At 40.0% G+C, this 22,000-nt stretch overlaps 1 protein-coding gene across 1 annotated transcript in view; it reads right to left on the bottom strand.

Annotated features, from left to right (window-relative positions):
* MEP1B (meprin A subunit beta) overlaps positions 1 to 19,579 on the bottom strand; it is a 38,819-nt gene extending 19,240 nt beyond the window's left edge. The window contains exons 1-11 of the mRNA XM_054984975.1: positions 19,519 to 19,579; positions 19,231 to 19,249; positions 18,649 to 18,699; positions 18,512 to 18,555; positions 16,519 to 16,591; positions 14,420 to 14,537; positions 11,562 to 11,740; positions 9,416 to 9,634; positions 7,051 to 7,203; positions 6,046 to 6,261; positions 4,226 to 4,687 (exon numbers count right to left, since the gene is read on the bottom strand). Coding sequence (XP_054840950.1) covers positions 4,226 to 4,687; positions 6,046 to 6,261; positions 7,051 to 7,203; positions 9,416 to 9,634; positions 11,562 to 11,740; positions 14,420 to 14,537; positions 16,519 to 16,591; positions 18,512 to 18,555; positions 18,649 to 18,679 — 1,495 coding nt within the window. The 5' untranslated portion in view covers positions 18,680 to 18,699; positions 19,231 to 19,249; positions 19,519 to 19,579. The remainder of the gene's footprint in view (positions 1 to 4,225; positions 4,688 to 6,045; positions 6,262 to 7,050; positions 7,204 to 9,415; positions 9,635 to 11,561; positions 11,741 to 14,419; positions 14,538 to 16,518; positions 16,592 to 18,511; positions 18,556 to 18,648; positions 18,700 to 19,230; positions 19,250 to 19,518) is intronic.
* Positions 19,580 to 22,000: the final 2,421 nt, after the last annotated feature.

The following is a 22,000-nucleotide window of genomic DNA, read 5'->3' as shown; positions in this document are numbered from 1 at the left end:
CGCCAGCTCATTGGCCATTACCTTAAAAAATTTCGCTGTAAGTCCATCAGGCCCTGGCGCTTTTCCCAAATTTGTTGACTGTATTGCTTTCTTTATTTCTTCCTCTGTTATTTCACTATTTAATTTAACTCTCCAGTCTTCCGAGATTATTGGGAGTTTTACTTTTCCCAAATATGTCGCTATTGAATCTTTTTTCACTTCTTTTTTCCCATACAATTTGGCGTAAAATTTGTAAAAGGCTCTACTAATGGCAGTCTGTTCCAGATGCATTTTATTGTCCTCACATATTTTATTTATTATCTTTTTTCTTTTCTCTTCTTCAGTTGCCATGCCAAATATTTCCCAGGTTTATTTGCACCTTCAAACGACTTTTGATTCATTCTTTTCAAATTCCATTCCAATTCTCTATTGTTCATTGCCGTCAACTGCTCTTGTAAAATTTTAATATCCTGATAAATTTTCTTCTTACCTGGTCTTTTCTTTAGTTGTATTTCTTTGGCTTTTATTTTCTCCATAATCTCCTGTCTCTTCTCCTCTCGTTTCTTTCGTGCTCTTCCATTTAAATCCATTAGTATGCCTCTAATTACTGCTTTATATGCATCCCAAACCTTATTGGTTGGTACTTCTCGATTCATATTATGTTGTATGAAGAACTTAGTTTCCCTTCTCAGCATCTCCATATTTTCTCCCTCCTGTAGCAAATCCTCATTTATTCTCCATCCTTTCCTCTTATTTCTTTTCCCGAACTTCCACATAATTGGATTATGATCTGAGCCTACCATAGGCATTATTTCAACATCCTTAGTCCAAAGCACTAAATCCTTTGAGGCCCAGATCATATCAATACGTGATAGAGTAGAGTGTCTTGCGGAGAAAAATGTATACTGTCTACTTGTGGGATTCCGCGTTCTCCATACATCTTCCAAAGTTTCCTGCTGCACTAATGCAAAGAACGTCTTTGGCAAAAGTCCTCTTTTCTTTTGTGCAGTTACTGATTTTTTGTCCTGTTCCAAATTTGTAATTCCATTGAAGTCTCCTGCAAGGATTATCTGATCATATGTAAGTTCATCTAGTTGCTTCCTTAAATCCTCAAAGAAGCTCTCTTTGGCACCGTTTGGTGCATAAATTCCGATAACCAACACTTTTTTTAAATTCCATGTACATTCCACTGCTATAAATCTGGCTTCCACATCTCTAATCATTAATTTTGGCTGTAGCTCCTCTTTAATATATAGTACCACTCCCTTTTTTTTCTTTTTTGAGGCCGCTACAAAATCAATGCCCAGCTTACTCACTTTGAGATATTTTACATCCTGATTTCTGATATGGGTCTCTTGCAAACATACAATGTCACATTTTTGTTTTACTAGCCAGTGGAAAGTACTTTTTCTCTTTTTGGGTGAATTAAGTCCATTTACATTCCAAGATAAAACTTTACACTCCATATTCATAGCCTTGTTGTTGGTAAGTCCTTTTCATTGTCCCTCATAAACTTTTCCATCTCAAATTCAGATCTGATGCGCTTTTTCATTCCTCCAAATTCAAAAGATATCCCTTCCGGTAATTCCCATCTATATCTTATTTTCATATCCTTTGAATTCTGCACAAGCACTTTGTATTTTTTCCGATCAAGCAACACCGATCTGGGTAGCTCCTTCATGATAATAATCGTCTTGCCATCGACTACCAATGGATCTTGAAACTGTTTACTCACTATCATTTCTCTTATATTCCTTGTCGTGAATTGCACAATCACGTCCCTTGGTAATTTCCTCTGGGCCGCAAATCTGGAGTTTATTCGGTACACAACATCCAGGATAGCCACAACTTCCTCCTCCTCCTTTCCCAGGTTTTCAGCTAACACTTCAGTCACCTGTTCTTGTGCTGTCTTTGTCTCTATTTCCGGCAGACCTCGAAACCTCAGCTGTTTCTCCATATATTTACTCTCCGCAACCGCCATTCTCCCTCTTATCACTCTCATATCTGTTCGTTGCGTCTCTGTAAGATTCTCCATCGCTTTTTCCACAACATTAACTTTCTGCTGCGCTGCCTGTAAATTGGTTTGTATTGTTTCCATTCCCTTCTTCACCTCTGCCAATTCGTTTTTTACTGTCTCTTTAACATCTTTAACTTCTCTCACCAACTCCTGTTTTGTCTCCTTCAGTTCCTTTAACATTTCCAGGAATTTTTTGTCCAGATTCTCAATAGCTGTTTGCCACTCTTTCTTCGACATCGTGGGGCTTGATTTACCTCACTCCCACGAGTCTGCACGTTTTCTTAGCTCCGTGGCGTCTAAATTGATGTCCCTTTGAAATAATTTAAATGTCCCGGTTCTTAAAATAAACAAGAGACACTTACAAAATCCAAAATGTCGGGCGTCTTTTCTCTATGGTTTTTCTATAGTCTTTTTATAATCCAAGATGTCCTACTTCCGCTCCTGTTGAAGTCAATGCCCTTCCCTTTTCAAAAATGGCGATTCCCTTCTTCCTGTCCTTCGATGGGGACCTTCTCTCACAGGCACCTCTATCGCTGTTACGCACTTCCTGTTTGCCGATTCTCCACTGTAGCTCTCGCGATGGTAGAAGTTTTCTCACAGCTTGCTATCGCTTTATAACCACAGGTATGGTAAACAATTATCTATTTTCTTCAATAACTTTCTTTAACTTAGTCCTTTTTCTAATCAAATTCTTGCCGGATCTTTTTCTCAGTATAGTCCAACTGTTGCAGTTTAAAAGTTCACTTTAAAGCCTCATTACTTTAAACAGTCTGTCCCGGTTTGAGAGATAGTGATCTTTACCTTTTCACACGTCTTTCTGGGTTGTACTCACTGCTTCGATTCCAAATTTTCTTCCGAAATTAATTTCCCCTGCTGAAGCTTGGGCATGAAGATCTTATGCCAGTCGCACTGGCCCCGGATCTGCCGCAGAGATTTATGCTGACCTGTCTTAGGGTGGGACCTCAAGGGACGAGAGAGAATCCTTAGCGCAGAACCCCCCCTCGCCCGAGATCGACGCGCCCTGAGGTACTTGAGCGTTCTTTGCCTGTTCCCCGCCTGGGAGCAGGTGGCCGCGGGCTGAATTTGCCCCACCGGCTGCTGGAAACGGCAGCCCGGTCAGCTCCACTATTGGAGCTGCATTAGACCTCCATGGATCCCAAACCGGAAGTCCCCTAAAAGTAGCAGTTCTGAAGTAGAGAAACTTCAAAGGAAAATTACAACACAAAATTGCTGAAATGGAGTTTATTTACAAATTTGGAACAAAGGATTTCCCAGGGTTGAATTGGGACATAGGATTTTTCTCACGTTACAGATGTTAATTTTCTACACTTTGCACCTAGGCTCTGTCAAGTTAACTGCAACATGTATTATAGCTAGCTTACTGACACTTTAATTTACAATACCCTTCCCACTCTCTGCCTGGATTATAAGGACTCCTTCCTTTTCCCACTGACTCTGAAAGCTCATACCCTGGAAATCTAGCTGTCTATTAGGTGCTACTGGACCCAAATATTGCTCTTCTACTACAGACCAACACATCTACCTACCTGAAACTATTATCACCCACTGGTGACCCTTTATTGCCCTTCATCCCAAGAAACAGGTATGGGCCTTGTTACTTAGGCCACCCCACACAGAATCTTCAGTCCTTTCATCAATGCACTTCTAGAGAAATAGTATATGTGAAAACAAGTAACAGTGCTCAGTGGATTTGCCAGACATATCTGAACTGTAGAAGTTAAGTTTCTTTAATTTATCATAAAAATCTATGAGGTGGAAAGGGTGGTATTACTGACATCTGACAGGTTGACTGAATATGTTTCTGAAGACTCTTTACACTACATTTAGAAAGAAATAAGTGCACTTTAACTGACAATACATTGGCATACATGCCTCTATACCTCAGAGGAATAAAGAAATCTAGCTCCTTTGCAAGGATTGGAAGAAAATAGTGTATTAATTACTATGAGAGAAGAAAACAACTGCATGATTAAAAGACATAATCACAATATTACCAAAAATGTATTTTTTACATACACAGAGGGTATTTATCAGAACCACTGTAGTCATATAATCCACTCAAGGAGACAGCCAGCATAACCTTTTAAGAGTATTTACACTGGTTCCATCATGTCTCAGACAGGTAAATGATCTCTGTAATTGTAGGAAGTTTAATGAGTCATGGTTGCCAAAAACTATCATATAATTTAGAGAAAACTGAGTACCCACCTAGTAATTTCTTTGGATCTGTCGTTACACTCCTTTGATTTGACATACGTTGACGGATGTCTGGATGTTGATCAAGGAGAACCATTGTAGCTTGCTGCCATGCACAAGGCCATGTAAGGTTATTATCATTTGCCCCAGAGACTGAATGTAAATATATTTCTAAATTAAATGGGTTGGTACTATTCAGGTACAATGCAATTTGAAATGCATACCCTTGCTTAGAGTAAAATGGGGGACTGTATAGTGCTCCTGTCTCCCCTGCAGGGCTTGAATTAAGGAGATGAGTAAAATTTGTTATGTGCCAAACATGGTGAGGGCACTGGGTTTCTGACAGATTGATATCATCAATGGAGAGACCCCCATTTGATACATTAGATCCTTTTATGCCTTCAAATACAACTCGGAATTTGCTTGTAACATTCAAAGAAACATGGTATAATTGCCAATAGTCCTTTGGTGAACCTGAAAAAGAAGCGCAAGATATGTTGTTTACAATTTATTTCAATTATGCATCTAATTCTCAACATGGCACCATCTGTGGATAACTTAAATTCCAAAATTCAGCCTATGGACAGACAAGAAAGATCCTTCTACAAACCTGAGAAAAGTAGAAAAAGAGATGTCAGGGAGAAACAGGGCCGGATCGAGGGGGCCGGGGGGGGTAGTCTGCCCCCGGCGCCACCAGGAAGGGGGCGCCGGGAGCAGCTGCCAGCTGCCAGAGGGCGCAGGCAGCAGCGCGGGCAGCCTTGCAGCCCCCCGCGCTGCTTTCACCTGCCCCACAGGATGGGGGGCGGCCGGCTTGCCACGCACCCCCTGTCCTGCAGGGCAGGCAAAAAGCAGAGCAGGGGGCTGCGGGGCCACCCGTGCCATTCGCCTGCCCCACAGGACAGGGGGCAGCCAGCCGCCCTGTCCTGCGGGGCAGGTGAATGGCGCGGGTGGCCGCGCTGCCTTTTGCCTGCCCTGCAGGGCAGGGGGTGCCCGGCAAGCCGGCCGCCCCCTGTCCTACGGGGCAGGCAAATGGCGCGGGCAGCCTCGCAGCCCCCCGCGCTGCCTTTTGCCTGCCCTGCAGGGCAGGGGGTGCCCAGCAAGCCGGCCGCCCCCTGTCCTGCGGGGCAGGCAAAAGCAGCGCGGGGGGCTGCGAGGCTGCCCATACCATTCACCTGCGGGGAGGCGAATGGCACAGGTGGCTTCCCAGCCCCGCACGCTGCCTCCATTCCGCCCTGTGTGATGATGTCACCGAAGTGACGTCATCACGCAGTGCGGGGAGCGTGCGCGTGCGCACTGTGCGGGCACGCAAGGTAGCCAGCCAAGGGTTGCCCCGGGCGTGGGCAACCCTAGATCTGGTGCTGGGGAGAAGGGTTATAACCTGACAACAGTATTGCCTGATGAGCTTGTTTTCAGTGCGGCAGGGATTCCATTGTATGAAGGTAAATGTGAAGTGATATTGCTCACTCACACACATATTGGTCCATCCATAAAATGAATACTGCAGGTTTATGCAGCTTTAAGTTTGCCTGGATGCAAGAAAGGGAGAGGATGTTTAACCCTTCAGCTTCCACTTACCAGCTCCTGTGCACTGCTGTTAGCACTTTAAAGGAAAGGATTCCTGCTTTTAAAAGACAGGTTTTTCTTCAAAATGCAAATAGAGCAGGGTAGGCCATTTTGACTAGCAAAACTGAGCAGTGGTTGAAGTGTAAAAAAGTCTCTCCCCCCCCCCACACACACACACTGATCAACAGCCATGATCTTCATCTCCTCTGTTTGAGCCCCGAGTAATAACTAGGTCTAGAACAGGTATTAGAGTAACACGTTTTTTATACCTTGAACCGTTTTCACAAGTCTTGAAGTACCATTGGGGTTTGCTTCAGTGTATTCCTTAATTAAGATGTTCAGCTGATCACTTTCATTCCCACTGTTGAAATAATAGAATTGCAGGCACTGGAATCCTCTCTTGGGATACAGAAATCTGCTCTCTAATATGGCCCGGTCCCTTGTGGTTCCAGCACTTGTGTTAAAATGCATAAAATAACCAACTTCTATTAAAGGCATGGAAAGAGGAGAATAAAGAACACAGAATTAGAACTTCACCATTGGGGGAGAAATCATACATACAACATTAATTTGATGGATGGGAAAAAATGTTCAGTGTCTAGGCATGGATTACTGGGATGAGATAAGAGGTAATCTTCTTTGCTTCCTATATGTTTGGCTTTATCTGTTGTTCCTATTCCAAAGGATTTTTCATAATTACCAATAATCTGATATCAAAACCTAGCATTGATTTATGAGAGAAATGGATACATGTTTATGCCTAGATCAAATGATATACAAAGGGCATTTCTAGGATCAAGGCTTCAACTGGGAATCGTTGGATAGGATCCAGCTTAAAGTGCTGTTACCAAACAAGATCAAGACAGAAACAGGGAATCGCAGGACCTTCCCAGAAGTAGCCTCATGTCTCTGGGACAAGCTTCCTGAAGAAGCTTTTTCGGGGCAGGTAGGGGAGACGGCCTTGGAAAAGGGCTCCTCAGCAAGTAATGGCCTCCCCAGACCACCCCAAGGAGGGAAGGAGAGCCTGCCAGCCAGCCCCAAGCAGGAAATGTGAGGTCTAGCTGGGTGGCTGGATGAAGTGAGGCTGTATGGACCCCCTCCTTCAATATGGCTGGGCAAGGGTGGGCTGGGGGGGTGTCCCTCAGGTTGGAGTGATCCCAGCATAGTTTAAAATGCAATAATAATTTATCAGTGTTAGTTTAATGAGATCAAAGATCACTGATGTATCTACAGGAGTTACTTCTTTAAGAGATAAAATGATTGCTGTATATTACCCTTACAGTTTCCAACATAGGTATGATCGGTTTGCGGTCCACTAGAAACTCCAGTTATGCGCTGCCAGTCAGCATTATCTTCTGAACTTTGAATCATGCCACACACATTTTCAAACTCAAAACTGCACGTTTCCATAAAACTTAAGGAGGTGGCTACAAAATTCAACAAACAAAACATTAATACATAGTAGATTCAACGTTCATTAAAACTCAGTGAATTCACTTAGCTGAATCAGAATGTAATGAGCTTAAGGTAATAGTTTTTAGAGTTGATACCAACTTAACCATTCCTTCATCACTGAATAGTAACAATAGAATTCATAAACCAGTTAGACTACGTAAATTGTCTTCAATTAAAAATGTAATAGCAGTTTATCAAAGTATCAAAAGAGTTTATTGTCTATAGCCATAGGCTGTCACAATTCACCAAATATCGACTAATAAACAATTAAATCCATTATCACAGTTTGTATAGGTTACTAAAATTAATTAAAACAATACAGTATGCCAAACTATCCCAGGAGTCACGAAAAAGCCTCATTCAGTACCAGCTTAGATCTTTTTGGCTGCGAGTGTAAATTGAGAGACTCTATAGGACACATGATTATCAGTGTCAGATAACAAAAACACAATCTTCTCAATTTCAGAGTATGTGTTTGTCACGGATAGGATTCTGGCCAAAAATTTAGCTCTGGGTACACTATATAATGGACAATAAAGTAGGTACTGGGAAAGGTTCTTCATTGTAGGTAATCCACAAATGCAGGTGCGATGTTCCATAGGGGCGTGAGAATAACACCCTAGCAGTTTATCAGTGTTAGTTTAATGAGATTAAAAATCACTAATGTATCTACAGGAGTTACTTCTTTAAGAGAGAATTACTACTTTGTATTACCCTTACAGTTTCCAGTAGAGGTATGATTCAAGAGCTCTGATGTGTTTTAATAGATGGAGTTGTACATATTATCTATTGTTGGCAAAATCAAAAGCACCATTCAAGATTACAAGATTAAACTTTACAAATTAGGAGAAAAGAACCCTAATGTCACTTGAATTAAGTACCACCATAAATCCATCACCATTCCCTTTTTCTTTATCCTTTCCATTTTTCCCTTTGTTTATCTTTGAGGATGAGTTCTGTGAAACAGAAAAGCTCCCATAACACTCTGTGAATAATAGTTGGCTCTAATAAGTGTATGTTGCTGTTGTTCCTGTTTAACAATGAGGATGACTGGTTTGTCCAGTGTAGTTTCACAGGTATGCAGTACTACAATAAAGTAATGCCAGCATGTATGAATATATAGGTCATTATATAGATAAACTGACACTCAAAATGAAGTGACACGGAACAGCTTTACTTAGTATAAAATAGCCCTGTAAGTAAGTCCACAGAAGTTACCAGCTCAGTAAAATAATATAATAGCCTGCCTGACTATATGTAGATTGAAAAATATATATTTAACATAAAAAGCAATCCTTTTCTTCTCATAGTTTAAAAGGAACTGGCATAAAACAGCTGTTCTCAACTGAAGAAATAATTTAAAAGGGAGGTAAAACATATTTAGCATTTGCATTTGTAACCTAAGATACCTTCAGTCATTTTCTCTTTCTTCCCAAGGTAAAAAATAACATTCTAGTACATACAATCAAGCTGATTAAAATAATAAACAGCAGCTGCATTCAGGCATAACTCTAGTTAACGAAAACATGTATGAATCTGGGCATTTGCTTTCTATTACAAATAATGGCGATGGCTTTATGGTGGTACTTAATTCAAACAACATTAGGGTTCTTTTCTCCTAATTTGTAAAGATTTGTAAATAATCATGGTTAAGCACTTTGGTTGCCCATGCTGGGACAATGGAAGACATGCAATTAGTTAGTTTCTCTCCACTAACTGGGAAACTTAACCAGGGTTTTTTATTCCATTTAGTAGGGGGGAAATGAATTGATTAAGCTGTGCTGCATATGTACATCTTGGGCAGCCAGAAAAGAAACATGGTATGTAAATCAAAGGAGAAATAAAGCAGACATAAAAGTGAGACCATGGGCTCAGTCATTTATGCATGGGTGACAGCAAATAAGACTCACTGAGCACTAGATTTCTTTTAAAGTATCAGACTCATGCTGAAGATAGCCTCCAGTGGTCTTCAGAAGTGAATTTCTACTCATCCCAAGCAAACTGGCCAAGTAGCAGTTTACAGACCAGACTATAAAGCTCAAAAACTGTTTATAACTCTCTTCAGGCAAAGTGAAACAATATAAAATTACTGTTCCTGCATACAAAGATCAATAAGAAAATCGGCATGAACAAAGGAGAAAATAAGCTACAGAAAAGCAATAGAAGGAAGTCTTAAACACGTACTACAGTTATACAGTCGACTCAGTTTCTGGATATCATATTCACTGAAATCCATCCGTTGTCCAATCACATCAATGAAGGCGGGTATGTTAGTTACTATTGTAGGTTCTGTGCCATTCATAAAGGCAGTTTTACTATAGTGCATCACAGACGTGTAGTCATAAGGGACGTTAAGGAAGTCTGATGTTTTATCACCATATTTATTGAAGTTTCCTTCTTTACCTAACCAAGAAAAAAAGATATTTATTTACTTAAAAAATTTATATGCCACCTTTCCACCTAAATAGGGTCCCCAAGGCTGCGAACAATAGGCATTAGAACATTAAACAAATTAAGACAGCATTTAAAATGCATATACAAATATTTAAAAATAAAACAAAAACATACAGACACAACCAGGGAAGAGGTCCAATAAGAGTTTATTGGGGGTACACCAAATGAAACACAAAAGTCCTCACCTACTGGAGGAAAACAATAACAGAGGGAGACAGACAAATCACCCATGGAGGGAGTTCCAAAGCTTTGGTGCAATGGTCAAGAAGACCATTTTTCAGGTTACCACCTGTCTAACCTCAGATGGAGGGGGCACCCAAAGTTAGGCCTCCAAAGATGACCAAAGTGGACAGCAGGTTCCTATGGGAGAAAGAGTCCCTTAAAGTATGCTGGTCCCAAGCTACATAGGGCTTTAAATGTCAATATCAGCACCTTGAATTAGGCCTAGAAACAAACTGGGAGCCAGTGTAGATGAAACCAGACTGGAGTGATACGGTCCCTGTGACCCACTCCAGTCAATGTTCTAGCCACAGCATTCTGTACCAACTGTAGCTTCTGGACAGTCTTCAAGGGCAGTCCTACATAGAACACATTGCAGTAATCTAATCTAGATGTTATCAGGGTATGCACCATGGTGGAAAGATATTGTGTACTATTGTGACTATAGTTATTTAAATGGGCACAATCTAGCCAAAGTTAATCATTTTGAAGAGTCTTTGGTTTCAATAAGAGCGCTAAGCATGTTCTTAAATGTCTTTCACTGAACTTTGGCTGGATTGAGCCAAACATCATTCCTTATTTGAATTCACGAACTCCAAAGGATATCATAGATGAGAACTATACTATTCCCTGATTGTAACCTTATGTTTCAAAATATCTGACTAAAGTTAATTTTATTAAATTTTCTATTTTGCTTTCTATATGATAGTTATATGGAGGACCAGCCAGCCAACTTTAATCATATTGCCTTATTATTTTCAGTAGGGGGAGAGAAACAAAGCAGGGAAACCCCGGATAGACAAAAGCTACAAGAAACAATACCGGGAATATACAGTCAAAATTTTTGGATTTTTATAACAATATATTGGTGCAAAAGTGCAAAGTGTCAACAATAAATACAATCTATAATTAAATACAATCTATAATAAATACAAGGTAACAATTATACAAGGTAACAGTTGTTTGTCCGTGTTTTTGTAATGTAGAGCAGTCCTACATTCCTAAGAAGGCTCTACTGCAGCTCTCACCCAGACGTTTCTTTATGAACATTACAAAAACACGGACAAACAACTGTTACCTTGTATAATTGTTACCTTGTATTTATTATAGATTGTATTTATTGTTGACACTTTGCACTTTTGCACATTTTGCACCAATATATTGTTATAAAAATCCAAAAATTTTGACTGTATATTCCCGGTATTGTTTCTTGTAGTTATTATTTTCAGTGGCAATTTAAGCATATGTTTAACTTACTCATTTAAGGCAACAGGATTTAATGTTTTAGCGTTGGCTGGATCAGACCTATTTTATTGAAATAAATATTTTTTAAAATAAACATAGAGAGAGCAGCATATTTTTTCATCAATAGCTTTAATGAGACTTTTCACAGAGTAAACACCTTTTTAACAGCAAAAAATTACCTGTCCCTTTTGGATAGAATGCAGTAAAATTTAATCACAACTGAGTCCTATAGAAATCAATAGGACTCACATCAGTCCATTTCAGTTGTTTTCAATGAGTTTCTTTTGTGGTTAACCTTTGTTGTATTGTGTGCAACATACATAAAATTTAGATGTTTTTAACCAGATTTTACATAAAAGAGAAACTTTGGAGACAAGCACTATAAAGGATTAAATGAAGGCATACGAGTTACCAGCCTGAATTCTGTCTCGCATTATTGTGACATAATCATCCCGGTCCGAGCGTGATTGCTCATGCCAGAATCCCAGTGCATGAAGGAACTCATGCTCAACAGTCCCAATCCTGTCACAGTTGGTTCCTATGGAGAGTTCTTGCCTCCCAGTTTGCCGGTTTCCTATATAAGACCAGCAGCTAGTAAGAAACGGAAAAGAGACCCAAGTCTATGATGTGTACATTATCTTGTTAATCCTCCAAAACAGGGCCCTCCCTGAAGAAGCATTTTTCACACATCACCCTGATAAAACATGGCAGAGCTTGCTATATCATTTATTGTGTATGCAGTTAAAGTAGACATACATCCACAATGCACACTTGAACTGGAGATGTCAGATGTATCATCTAAGATGTGGATGACGCCATGGACTTCTATCTGATATGCCATCTTCAGTCAATGCCTTAAGCAGGTCGGTATATAGACTATCAAAAAGCTCTCATGGATTTCTACATGGTTACATCATATGCCTTGAAATTTCATTTGTTCAATTACAACAGAATGCCTATAGTGCAGCAAGGTCACTGCAACACCCTCTGGAGGCAGAGGAATATCATACCTGGGGTCCATGGGGTCTTGGAAGAACGAGCCTTTTCACTACTTTCTTACAAAGGTCAGTTTATTGCTGAATCCACTCCCTTGAAGGTGTGCTTAACTTTACAACTTTACAACATAACATTACATGGGAGCAGAGTCCCATCACTACAGCCTGCCTCCTTCTTCCCTCTTCTCCTGGCCTTCTTAGGTTCCCCCTTCCTACCTTTCTATAGCCCCTGATCCACACCTGGGCCTTCAGCTAAGATCCACCCTCATTGGCTCTGCTTGTTAGACAGCCCTTGCTCCCCACAGCCATGTTCAGCATGGGTCCCTAAAGCTATAGCTTCCCAATCCAGGCTTGCTCACTGCCTCCATGCTTTCTGAGCCTCTCTCTGGCAGGCTGTTCAAGCTGCCCTGTTTTTGAGGCTACCCTAGCTGCAACCTCCAGCCCCTGCTCCCACCCTGCTTCACCTAGGTAAGCTTTGCTGCTGGACCCAAAGGTGTATCCTGCCCTGCCAGGCAAGTCATTGCCAGGTAGCCCACCACAGGCACACAGAGTGATAATGTGGAAAAATTCTGATGTTAGTGCCACCTCCTTGGATACTCTCAGTTCTGACTGATACAAACAACTGGCCAAAAAGTATTGTTTAAAAATGTTTGTGCATGGCAAATGGTTCACATGCAGCTTCTCCAATTTTACTATGTGATCACAAACTGTAACTGGATCCAGATGCTGGACTATGAAAATGAGAGTAACCTTACCATTTGGCCTCCACTGTTGAACTAATTCATTTCTGTTTAAGAAACACTTGCTTTAGTTGCTTGCTAACAGCTTCCCCTTGCCCAAACAAAAAGGAGTTTTGATAGTATGGTGTGCTGTTGCTTGTGATTGGCTTGCTTACTTGGATCAGCCATTACTGGAATGAGTTTACCCAACCGGGGGAAGTGGGGGGGGGACTAGAATTCAGGCCAGAAATATTGCCTATAACTTTAACTGCTAATCTCCCCTCTCTCGCTCTTATTTCAGAAGTACTTTATGACAGATTCATGATCTTTTATCTCAGCTGAATCAGCCTGAGAGATTCTGAACTTTGTACTAAAAGTCCAACCTGGATTACTTAAACCAGATATTTGATAAAGTTGGAAAACAAAATGATTTAAAATGTTCAAAATGTCTGGATAGACCAAAAACTAGATAGTTTCTCATCTTAAATGTTTCAGATAGTGTGAAGATGTTATGAACAAAGCAATGCATGTAGAATCTGTTTCTGATACATTTCATGCAATTACAAATTAAAACGAGAAGGCTAAATGACTATCTCTTTATTTCTTGTTAATAAGCAACCATAAGTATTCAAAGGACAGGCACTGTTTATAACCTTCTCTATCAGGTTTTGGAGTAACTACAGCTAAAAGCCAAGACAAATTCTAATAACAGACTAAATGAATTGGCATTTTCTTGTATATGGTTATTACAGCTGCAGACAAATAAACCAAATATATTCTGAGAAATACTTCCAGCAGAGTCCAGCTGCTCTTCCTCATACAAGATTCACCACTGAAATTAGGATCTTTCACTGATATAAAGCCAAATTCTAAAACTTGCTATGCTAGTAGATAAGCATTTTTTTCCCCAAAGTGTTGAGAGGTTGAGGACAGTATAAATTTGTGTTGGGTCCCGAAAAGAAACTGTTTGCAACTCTACCAGCATTACAAGGATTTCATGGTGGTACTGAGAGCAGAACATCGGCTCAAACAATGATCAGGATCAGAATTAAAAATTATTTAGCCACACATTAGAACAGATGAATTCTGAACAACACATGGTTTGGATCCATCAGAGTATTTATGTGGATGGAGGGGTTTCTGTCCACAGAAATGCTCTATTGGATCCAACACAATCTCTGCTATAGATAAAGTCATGTTTACATATCACGAGTTTATAATTTCACAGAGCTAGCTGGCACAAGTCCTAATTTACAGTGCCATCCTATACAGAGTTATACCCTTCTGAAGCCAGTGGGAAGAGTTACTCCAGTCTAAACCTATTGATTTCAATGGGCTTAGACTGGAGTAACTCTTCTTAGGATTGCACTGTTAGTCTGTTTAGAATGACACTGTCAATGTGCCTTTTTGAGCTGTAGAATCCTGACTAAATCCTATATATGATATGCTGGTGTTGGAGAGACTACAAGCAGGTTTTGTGATGTGTACAGTGTTCTCAACATATAAATTGGCACTGAGTATTTCAGCAAAACATAATAAATTCTGATTCTTCTTACCCACTTCCTTTGAAAACTGAGAGATAATTTGCTTCACCTTCCCAGGGTTTGAAATCAATACAGGTTTTTAGGCGGTACTGTTCAAATGCTTTGAGAATAAGTCCTTTGGCATTCATTTCTGGAAGAAAAATAAAAAGGTAGCTATTGCTGCTAAGATACATTTCTATTAACTCAGTCCTCTTCCACCTGGTGAACGTTACATCGGGCTTTCTGCATATTCAACCAATGTGGATTGGAACCGCTTTATTCATCAGTTCTGGTCCCATACTGCTTTGATTCTTTAATTCTACACTTTGAGGGAGATGAACTGAAATAGTGTCTGTTTTTTCATTTCTGCACTAGAAAAATTCCCAGATTCTGCTGGAGGCTTTGAAGACTCGTTAATTTCCATACTCCATGGGCTGAGGACTCCTCCCTTTCCTCAGTGGATGGGCTGAGGACTGGTCAGTTTCCTCAGTGGATTGCTGAGGAAATTTACAAAAGTTTTTTTGTATTTTTTAATGACATCAAGGTTGCAACATTGCCATATAATTTTTAAAAAATAGGAAAAGAACTGGATTGATTGATGTTCAACTAATCAGGATACAGGGGAATAAAGAGGAGGGTGAAAGGTAGGGCCAGGCCTCACACTGAAGAAAGCATTCTGCACTTCAAAGAAGTCCCCGTTTGATTTTGCTGAAGAAAAATTTGGGGTATGTGTGCAGGAAAAAAAGTTGAAGAAAATCCAGGGAAAGATCAGTTCTGTGGCAGCTGCAGCCTTTCTCTGTGTGAAATGTAAAAAAAATCTGGGAAGCAGTTTCAAGACTAACAGTGCAATCCTAAACAGAGTTACTCCAGTCTAAGCCCATTGAAATCAATGGGCGTAGACTGGAGTAACTTTGCTCAGGATTGCTCTGTGAATCAGGGTATTTTGACCATGCATGCAGAAGTCTGGAGAGAAATCGATGCAGTATGGGTCCAGAAACGATTAAAAAAAACTCTGCGGAAAATACTTCAGTAACATTCTCAACATAAACAAAGAATACTGTTGGGTATAAATTTGTGACGTTAATAGAATATATATGGTAAAAATTATATTAGGGTAAAGGTAGTCCCCTGTGCAAGCACCGAGTCATTACTGACCCATGTGGGACGTCGCATCATGACGTTTTCTTGGCAGACTTTTTACAGGGTGCTTTGCCATTGCCTTCCCCAGTCATCTACACTTTACCCTCAGGAAACTGGGTACTCATTTTACCAACCTTGGAAGGATGGAAGACTGAGTCAACCTTGAGCCGGCTACCTGAACCCAGCTTCCGCCAGGATCGAACTCAGGTAGTGAGCAGAGCTTGGGCTGCAGTACTGCAGCTTACCACTCTGCGCCATGGGGCTCTTGTAAAAATTATATTATCCTATTGAATATGTTAGGTGCTCTAAAGGTAATAGATACCTATTTACTGATAACTATTAATTTTTTTGAACTGTGTGCACATTATTTATTCACTTCATTTATAGCATGCCTGTCTCCCAGAGACTTATGGTGGATAAGTATTATAAATATTTAAGCTAAATGATTATTTGAATGCCCATAGTACAACAAGGCGAGACAGAAATGGATCAAACCCTTGACATTACACTGGACAGATTTTACACCAGATATTTTAGTCCTTAAATTGCTAACAGACTCAAGAGTGAAAAATTTACTCATTTTAGCTAAATTTTTAGTTCAGACCATGGGAATTCAGGCAACTTATAAGAAATCACCTATTTTGTAGTTTGTGGACTAACTTTCTCTGGCCTGAATTCTTACTTTCTTCCTCATATTCTCAGTTACTACTTAAGACTTATAGGTCAGAAGAGTAAAGCATGCAAGCAAGAAAGTAAGCTAAATAATTATATTTAAATTAAACATTTCCCCTTTGATTAAATTTTTCTACATTTTGTCTGTTTTGTACTATACAAAATATTTCATCAGTAACAATTCCTTTAAATCCAATTTATTGTAATGAACTTTGACCTCATTTGTTCAATCCTGGCAAATAACTTCAAAACTAACATTTTAAGTGTTCTTATTGAAGACCACTTTTCAAGGAGCAATATAAATGAATGCACTGTCATACCCAGGCTGTCCTCAAGAACATATGGAATGGTGTGGGGCCACCGATACTGATTGCCAATAATGGAGTTTCGTTTCTAGAAAGGAAAGTAAATACAAAGAATTCAGGAAACTAAACACAAAAGTTGATACTACTAAAGCTTTTTCCTACAAGAGTCTATATTATGGTTTCTCATTGTTTATGATACATTGTAGTGTGGATAACTGGGAATAATCTATTAGTGCTTCAGTGTAGTCAGGTGGGCTCTGCAAGGTTGTGTATTCTGATACAGAATGAGAGATTATAAAGTGTCATCAATTTGAATAAATGCAAAATAGCTTTCTGGCCTGTATTCCTATAAAGAAAGGCTTGCAAATGCATGCATTGTATCTCATGATATTTCATTTTTGGAGGTCCACTGCTCTAGTTCAGTTAAGCCTGAACCTGAAAATTCCATCCATATATAGTGTGGTGTATTAGTGTGAACAGCAGGTTCAATAGTAATGAATGTCTAATCTCATCCAAACAAAGATAAAGCTCACATTAACTTCTCACTAAAATCAATTGAAATGTAACATATCATAAGCATAAAATCAATTTCTTTAGATACTTATATCAGGAATTATCACCTTCTTTGTAAAATAGTTGCCATTTTAACACAGTGGCCTGATTCCATCCTATGAAACTATTTGCATGACTCAAGGTATAGAGGGAAAGCATGAAAATTGCACAGTTTGCAAGAAACACTATAAACTAAAAAAGCTTCTCCCATCCACTGGTGTCTGCATATTGTTAGGGGAGGTTTTAAAATAGTACTCTGCCTCTTATTTATGTCTCCTACTACCACTAACCCAGATATATTTCAAGATACCAAACACAGTGATAACAGAGGAAACATGGGTTTACTTCTTACATGGAATAACCCCAGACACATTCTCCATTAGGAGGAGACATGCATAAAGACCAATAGCATTGGAGGGCCTTATAACAACAACAACAACAACAACAACAACAACAACAACAACAACAACAACAACAACAACAACAAAATATCAAGTTAGGATAAAACCCTGTCAAAATGACACATATACCTTGTCAGACTGATGCAGAATGGCGCATTTTCCCAGAGAACATCACATCTGACAAGTTTGAATGATAAATGAATTATACAAACATTTGAGAAGCTGGAGCCATGTATCCAATATATTCCTTGGGAAGGAATTCATTCAAGATTGAAATCTTACTTTATTTAATTAGAATAACCAAAACAACAAAGTGTTTACACATTGCTCCAGTGACCTGTCTCCACCAGAGGAGACACATGTAACAAGCAGGATATCTCAGAAGAAGGAATGTGACACATAGAGCAAGGCTTTATTACTTGTTTACACATTTCTGTGTGCTGGTAGCAAGAATGTATGCTCAGAATAACATTTTATGAAATGGGGCCTAAAAATTCCTCAACACATATAATTTGTAGAAATACTGTGAATATTGTGCCAACATACAAGCTAAACAGTAACTTAATAGGCAAGATTTGAGTCCAATAGTACCTTAGAGACCAACTAGATTTCCATGGTATGAAGTTCCTGTCTGATGAAGGGATCTTTGACTCTCAAAAGCTCGTACTCTGGAAATCTAGTTGGTCTTTAAGGTGCTACTGGACTTGACCTGCTCTTCTGCAGCAGACCAACACAGCTATCCACCCACATGAAACTAACTTAATGGCTAATTCTACATTGTGCTTCTACGTCTTTACCATACTCTCTTCCTTTTTTCTCTCAGATACTCTTTGCACTATCTTCTTTAGTCACTTAAGCTACTGCTTCATAACGAAAATATGCTGTCATGAAAGGTAGGGCTTAAAGGCAGGAATTTCCTCATAATTAAACCCTTAACAAGAAAAAAATCTCAAATTAGAGAAAAAATCTGATAACCTTTTTACAATAATAAATTATGGAATATTTCATTTCCAGATTAGCAGACATTTATACAGATGCTTGCCCCTAGAACTCACCTCATCAAGTTTGATATCACCCTCAAACAGGTCCAGTCCTAGAGCTAAAAAAAAATCCGGTACAGATTAGTTCATTTTGTCTCCCATTGTTGTAAAAGGTAAAAAAATATGGAAAATAGAAATTTAGAGTTAAGAACCTTCATTGATATCAAAGATATCTTGATCCATTCCACTGTCTTCATTTATTTCTGGGAGAAATTATACAGAAACAATATATTTAGCATTAATAGTGTGTGCAATTGGATGTTTTATTTAGTTGTAAGCAGGGCTTTTTTTCAGCAGGAGTGCAGTGGAATGGAGTTCTGGCACCTCTTGTATCCAGGTGCCCTGTTCCCTGATCTCCAGACAGAGATTAGTTCCCCTGGAGGAAATGGCCATTTTGTAAGGGGGGCCCATGTGTTTCTCCCTCATTTCCCTCTTGAGTGTTCCACCACCTCTTTACCCAGAAAAAAAGCCCTGGTTGTAAGCCAATGTCTTTTGGAAAAGTAGGTGCAACTATAATAATCTTCATATTACTGTTATTACACATTTATGGATCATGATGATTCATAACAATCCTGCTGGAAACCTGAACTTTAATGACACATTCAAATATTTTTAGGACTGGAGTGTCAGTGTGATAATTATTATAAATCTATATCTGTCCGTAGTATATATATATGAACTGGTCTTGTTGCCCATACTTTAAACAAATTAATAGAGTGCTAAATGCAACTCACCTAGTGCTTCGTGAATAGGCTGAAATAAAAGGAAAAAAATATTAAGATGTACAATGTTTTTTTAATAATTTGCAAGATTTTTTAAAGCTTTAATTTCATAGGATTTTTCTCTGCTGTTTAGCAGACAGCTTTATTTCTGGTGGTGTTCCTAGTACATATTCTGTTTATTGGACAGAACAAAACTTGGTAACATGTGGGGGAGGGGACAGCACAGGATATTTTTTCATTACTGATTTATTAAAAAAAAGGTTGGTAACCCCCCAAATAATATTTTTTTTGTTGCCTTACCAAACTGCAAGCGATCTGTAGAAGAGCGCAGCTCAGCAAAACCGCAGAAACTGACCACCAATCCATGGTAAAGACTGCGGACTCTGGATTTGTATGCCATTTTATATATCCAAGATCCCCTCATAAACTAGGACCTTTGCTCTTATATTACAGTTATGATCTTCATGAACCTCATTAATTGTCCTAGATAAGGGTGAGTGAGAGCTGTTAAGGAGAAATTACAACTTTATGGTTTTACCCTCCCAGCACTACAGCATTTTGGGTTCTTGGAAGCAAGAGGAATAATTAAACAATGAATATGTAATACAGCCCTTCAAGTTGACAAAACACACACTTAATATGTTCTAGCAGCCAGGAACTGTGGCAAAAATTTTGCCCCAGCTGACTACCTTTATATATTAGAATTCCCTGAATACCATACATCGTTTACCTTGGCCTGCTTTAACATGCTACCATTAGTTCTTCTGGAAGGGAGATATTTACGTGCTCCATACTCCCAGTATATCTGCCCCTGTCAATGGGCATGGTTGAAATAGACGAACATGTCCTTTTGCATTGCTCATTCTACAAGGACATTTGGAAAATATATATTGCACCAATCCTGTCCAAGTATCTGGGCAGATCTGACAATTTTATATCTCCCTTCTCTTTGTTGATTGTTTTGATGAAACCATCCTTAAGGTGACAAAATTTTGTGCCTTAGCAAGCTCAACAAGGAAGTAGTTGGTTTAGTATTTTAACAATTTCACCACTATTAACAACATTATGAATCCCTTATAATATATATTATGATTTAATGTGTTACTTTTTATGCATTGTTGACTTGCTTGTAGCACCTTGGCAGATCGAGGATCACAACAAATAAAACAGATCATGCTAAATCTGGTATTATAGCTCATCTTTTGTGATAGCAGGCAACAGAGATGAAGGAAGACAGTTGGTCTTCTACTAGTGTATAAACAGCCCTGGGAAATCTTCCCCATCCTGCCCTCCCTCAAAGGAAGGTGGGAGGAAGAACCAGATCATTTACCCAGCCCGACCCATGCTGCAACCCATGCTTCACAGGATTCAGCAGGCACTGTCTTCCAGCTGAAAAGACATCGCCATGACAGGCGTTGATTGGCCATCAGTATTTTTCCCAGTGGGCTCATAGCCTGCCAACACCTGGGCTGGACCAGCTCAGTGGTGAGACAGGCAGCCCATGAGGAGAAGTCCCAGTGACCATAACAGCCAATCCACTCCTCCTGTTGTGAGACCTTCTCCCCCTTCGCTGGAATTTAGCAACAGAGCTAAAGCGTTTTGATTTTTCCAGCTGCAAAATAAAACAACCCTTCTTTCTTGAATGGGAAGTGTTCCTCTTGAATATTTCTTATCATGAAAGTACAGTTTCTATGGACCTAGCCATGTAATCTGTGATTTGCTAAGCAAAATTTGACGGTTTAGCATCTCAGCCTCAACTCATGCATTGTGACCCTCAGGTGCTTTGCAGAGACATTTTCTGTGTCATGAGCTGCTAAAAAGCTGCCATCTTTGTTTTGCTGCTTTTGAGAAAGACATGTTGCTTGTGTGCATGTATAGGGTACCACATCTCCTTCCTCTTTTTCACACCAGAAGAGGAGCAGTAGGCCAATGAGGCAAAGTCACTCAGTAGTGGAAAGGTCTCCTTCAGGGCTCTAACTCATGGCTTGTTTCTTACTATGGTACACCTCATAGTAAATGCCTGGTATCCCTGGCTTTCTTAGTTTGCTGCCCAGTATACCAGCCTTGACACCAGAGAAGTCATAAATAACCCAACCTCTGGCTGCTCCTTTTCTTGACATATGCTTCCAGCGTCAGTGGTCCCATGCTGCCTCCTAAAGATTAAGGTGGGTCCTGAGTAGACATGGGCATGAACAGCATTACGAACAGAAAAAACAAACAGGCCGCCCGGCTGCTCATGAACGGGCTGTTCGGGAGGCACCATTCCAGCCGAACAGGTGGTCGGCGTGAAGCCTCGTTCGTTGCGCTCGGCCGCTGTTTGGGAATCCGGACACTCAGGCGCCTTCAATCAATTGCCTCGGCAATGGAGGGGGGGGGAGTGCCTGAACTCTCCCTCTGTCTCCCTGGACACCCCAATCAAAGCCCAACTTAGCTTGATGGGCAGGTCTTCCTTCCAAGCGTGGAGCTGCAAATTGGTAACAAATGGTAACATGGGAGCAGACACCAGGGGAGGAGGGAGTGGGGAGGGGGTGTTCTGTGGCCATGGGAACTCCAATCTCATCCCTGCAAACCCTGTTAGGCAGTTCTGACTGCCAACCACAGACCTCCTGCATTTCTTAATCAGACCTATGCTTATAAAAGGGCACTGCGCTCCTGGTTTCACTTTCAGCAAGCAGTGGAGTGGGAGTGAACTGTTATAGCCTTTTGGGAGAGAGACAGGGAGAGTGCATTGGAGCTGGGCTTTTTTCTGTGTGCGGTGGGTGGTTCCTCTGGTTCCAGGGCT

The sequence above is a fragment of the Eublepharis macularius genome, chromosome 7 (assembly GCF_028583425.1).
Source record: "Eublepharis macularius isolate TG4126 chromosome 7, MPM_Emac_v1.0, whole genome shotgun sequence".
Lineage (NCBI taxonomy): Eukaryota > Metazoa > Chordata > Lepidosauria > Squamata > Eublepharidae > Eublepharis > Eublepharis macularius.
Note: the sequence above shows the minus strand (reverse complement) of the source record. Positions and strands in the feature narration are given on the sequence as shown.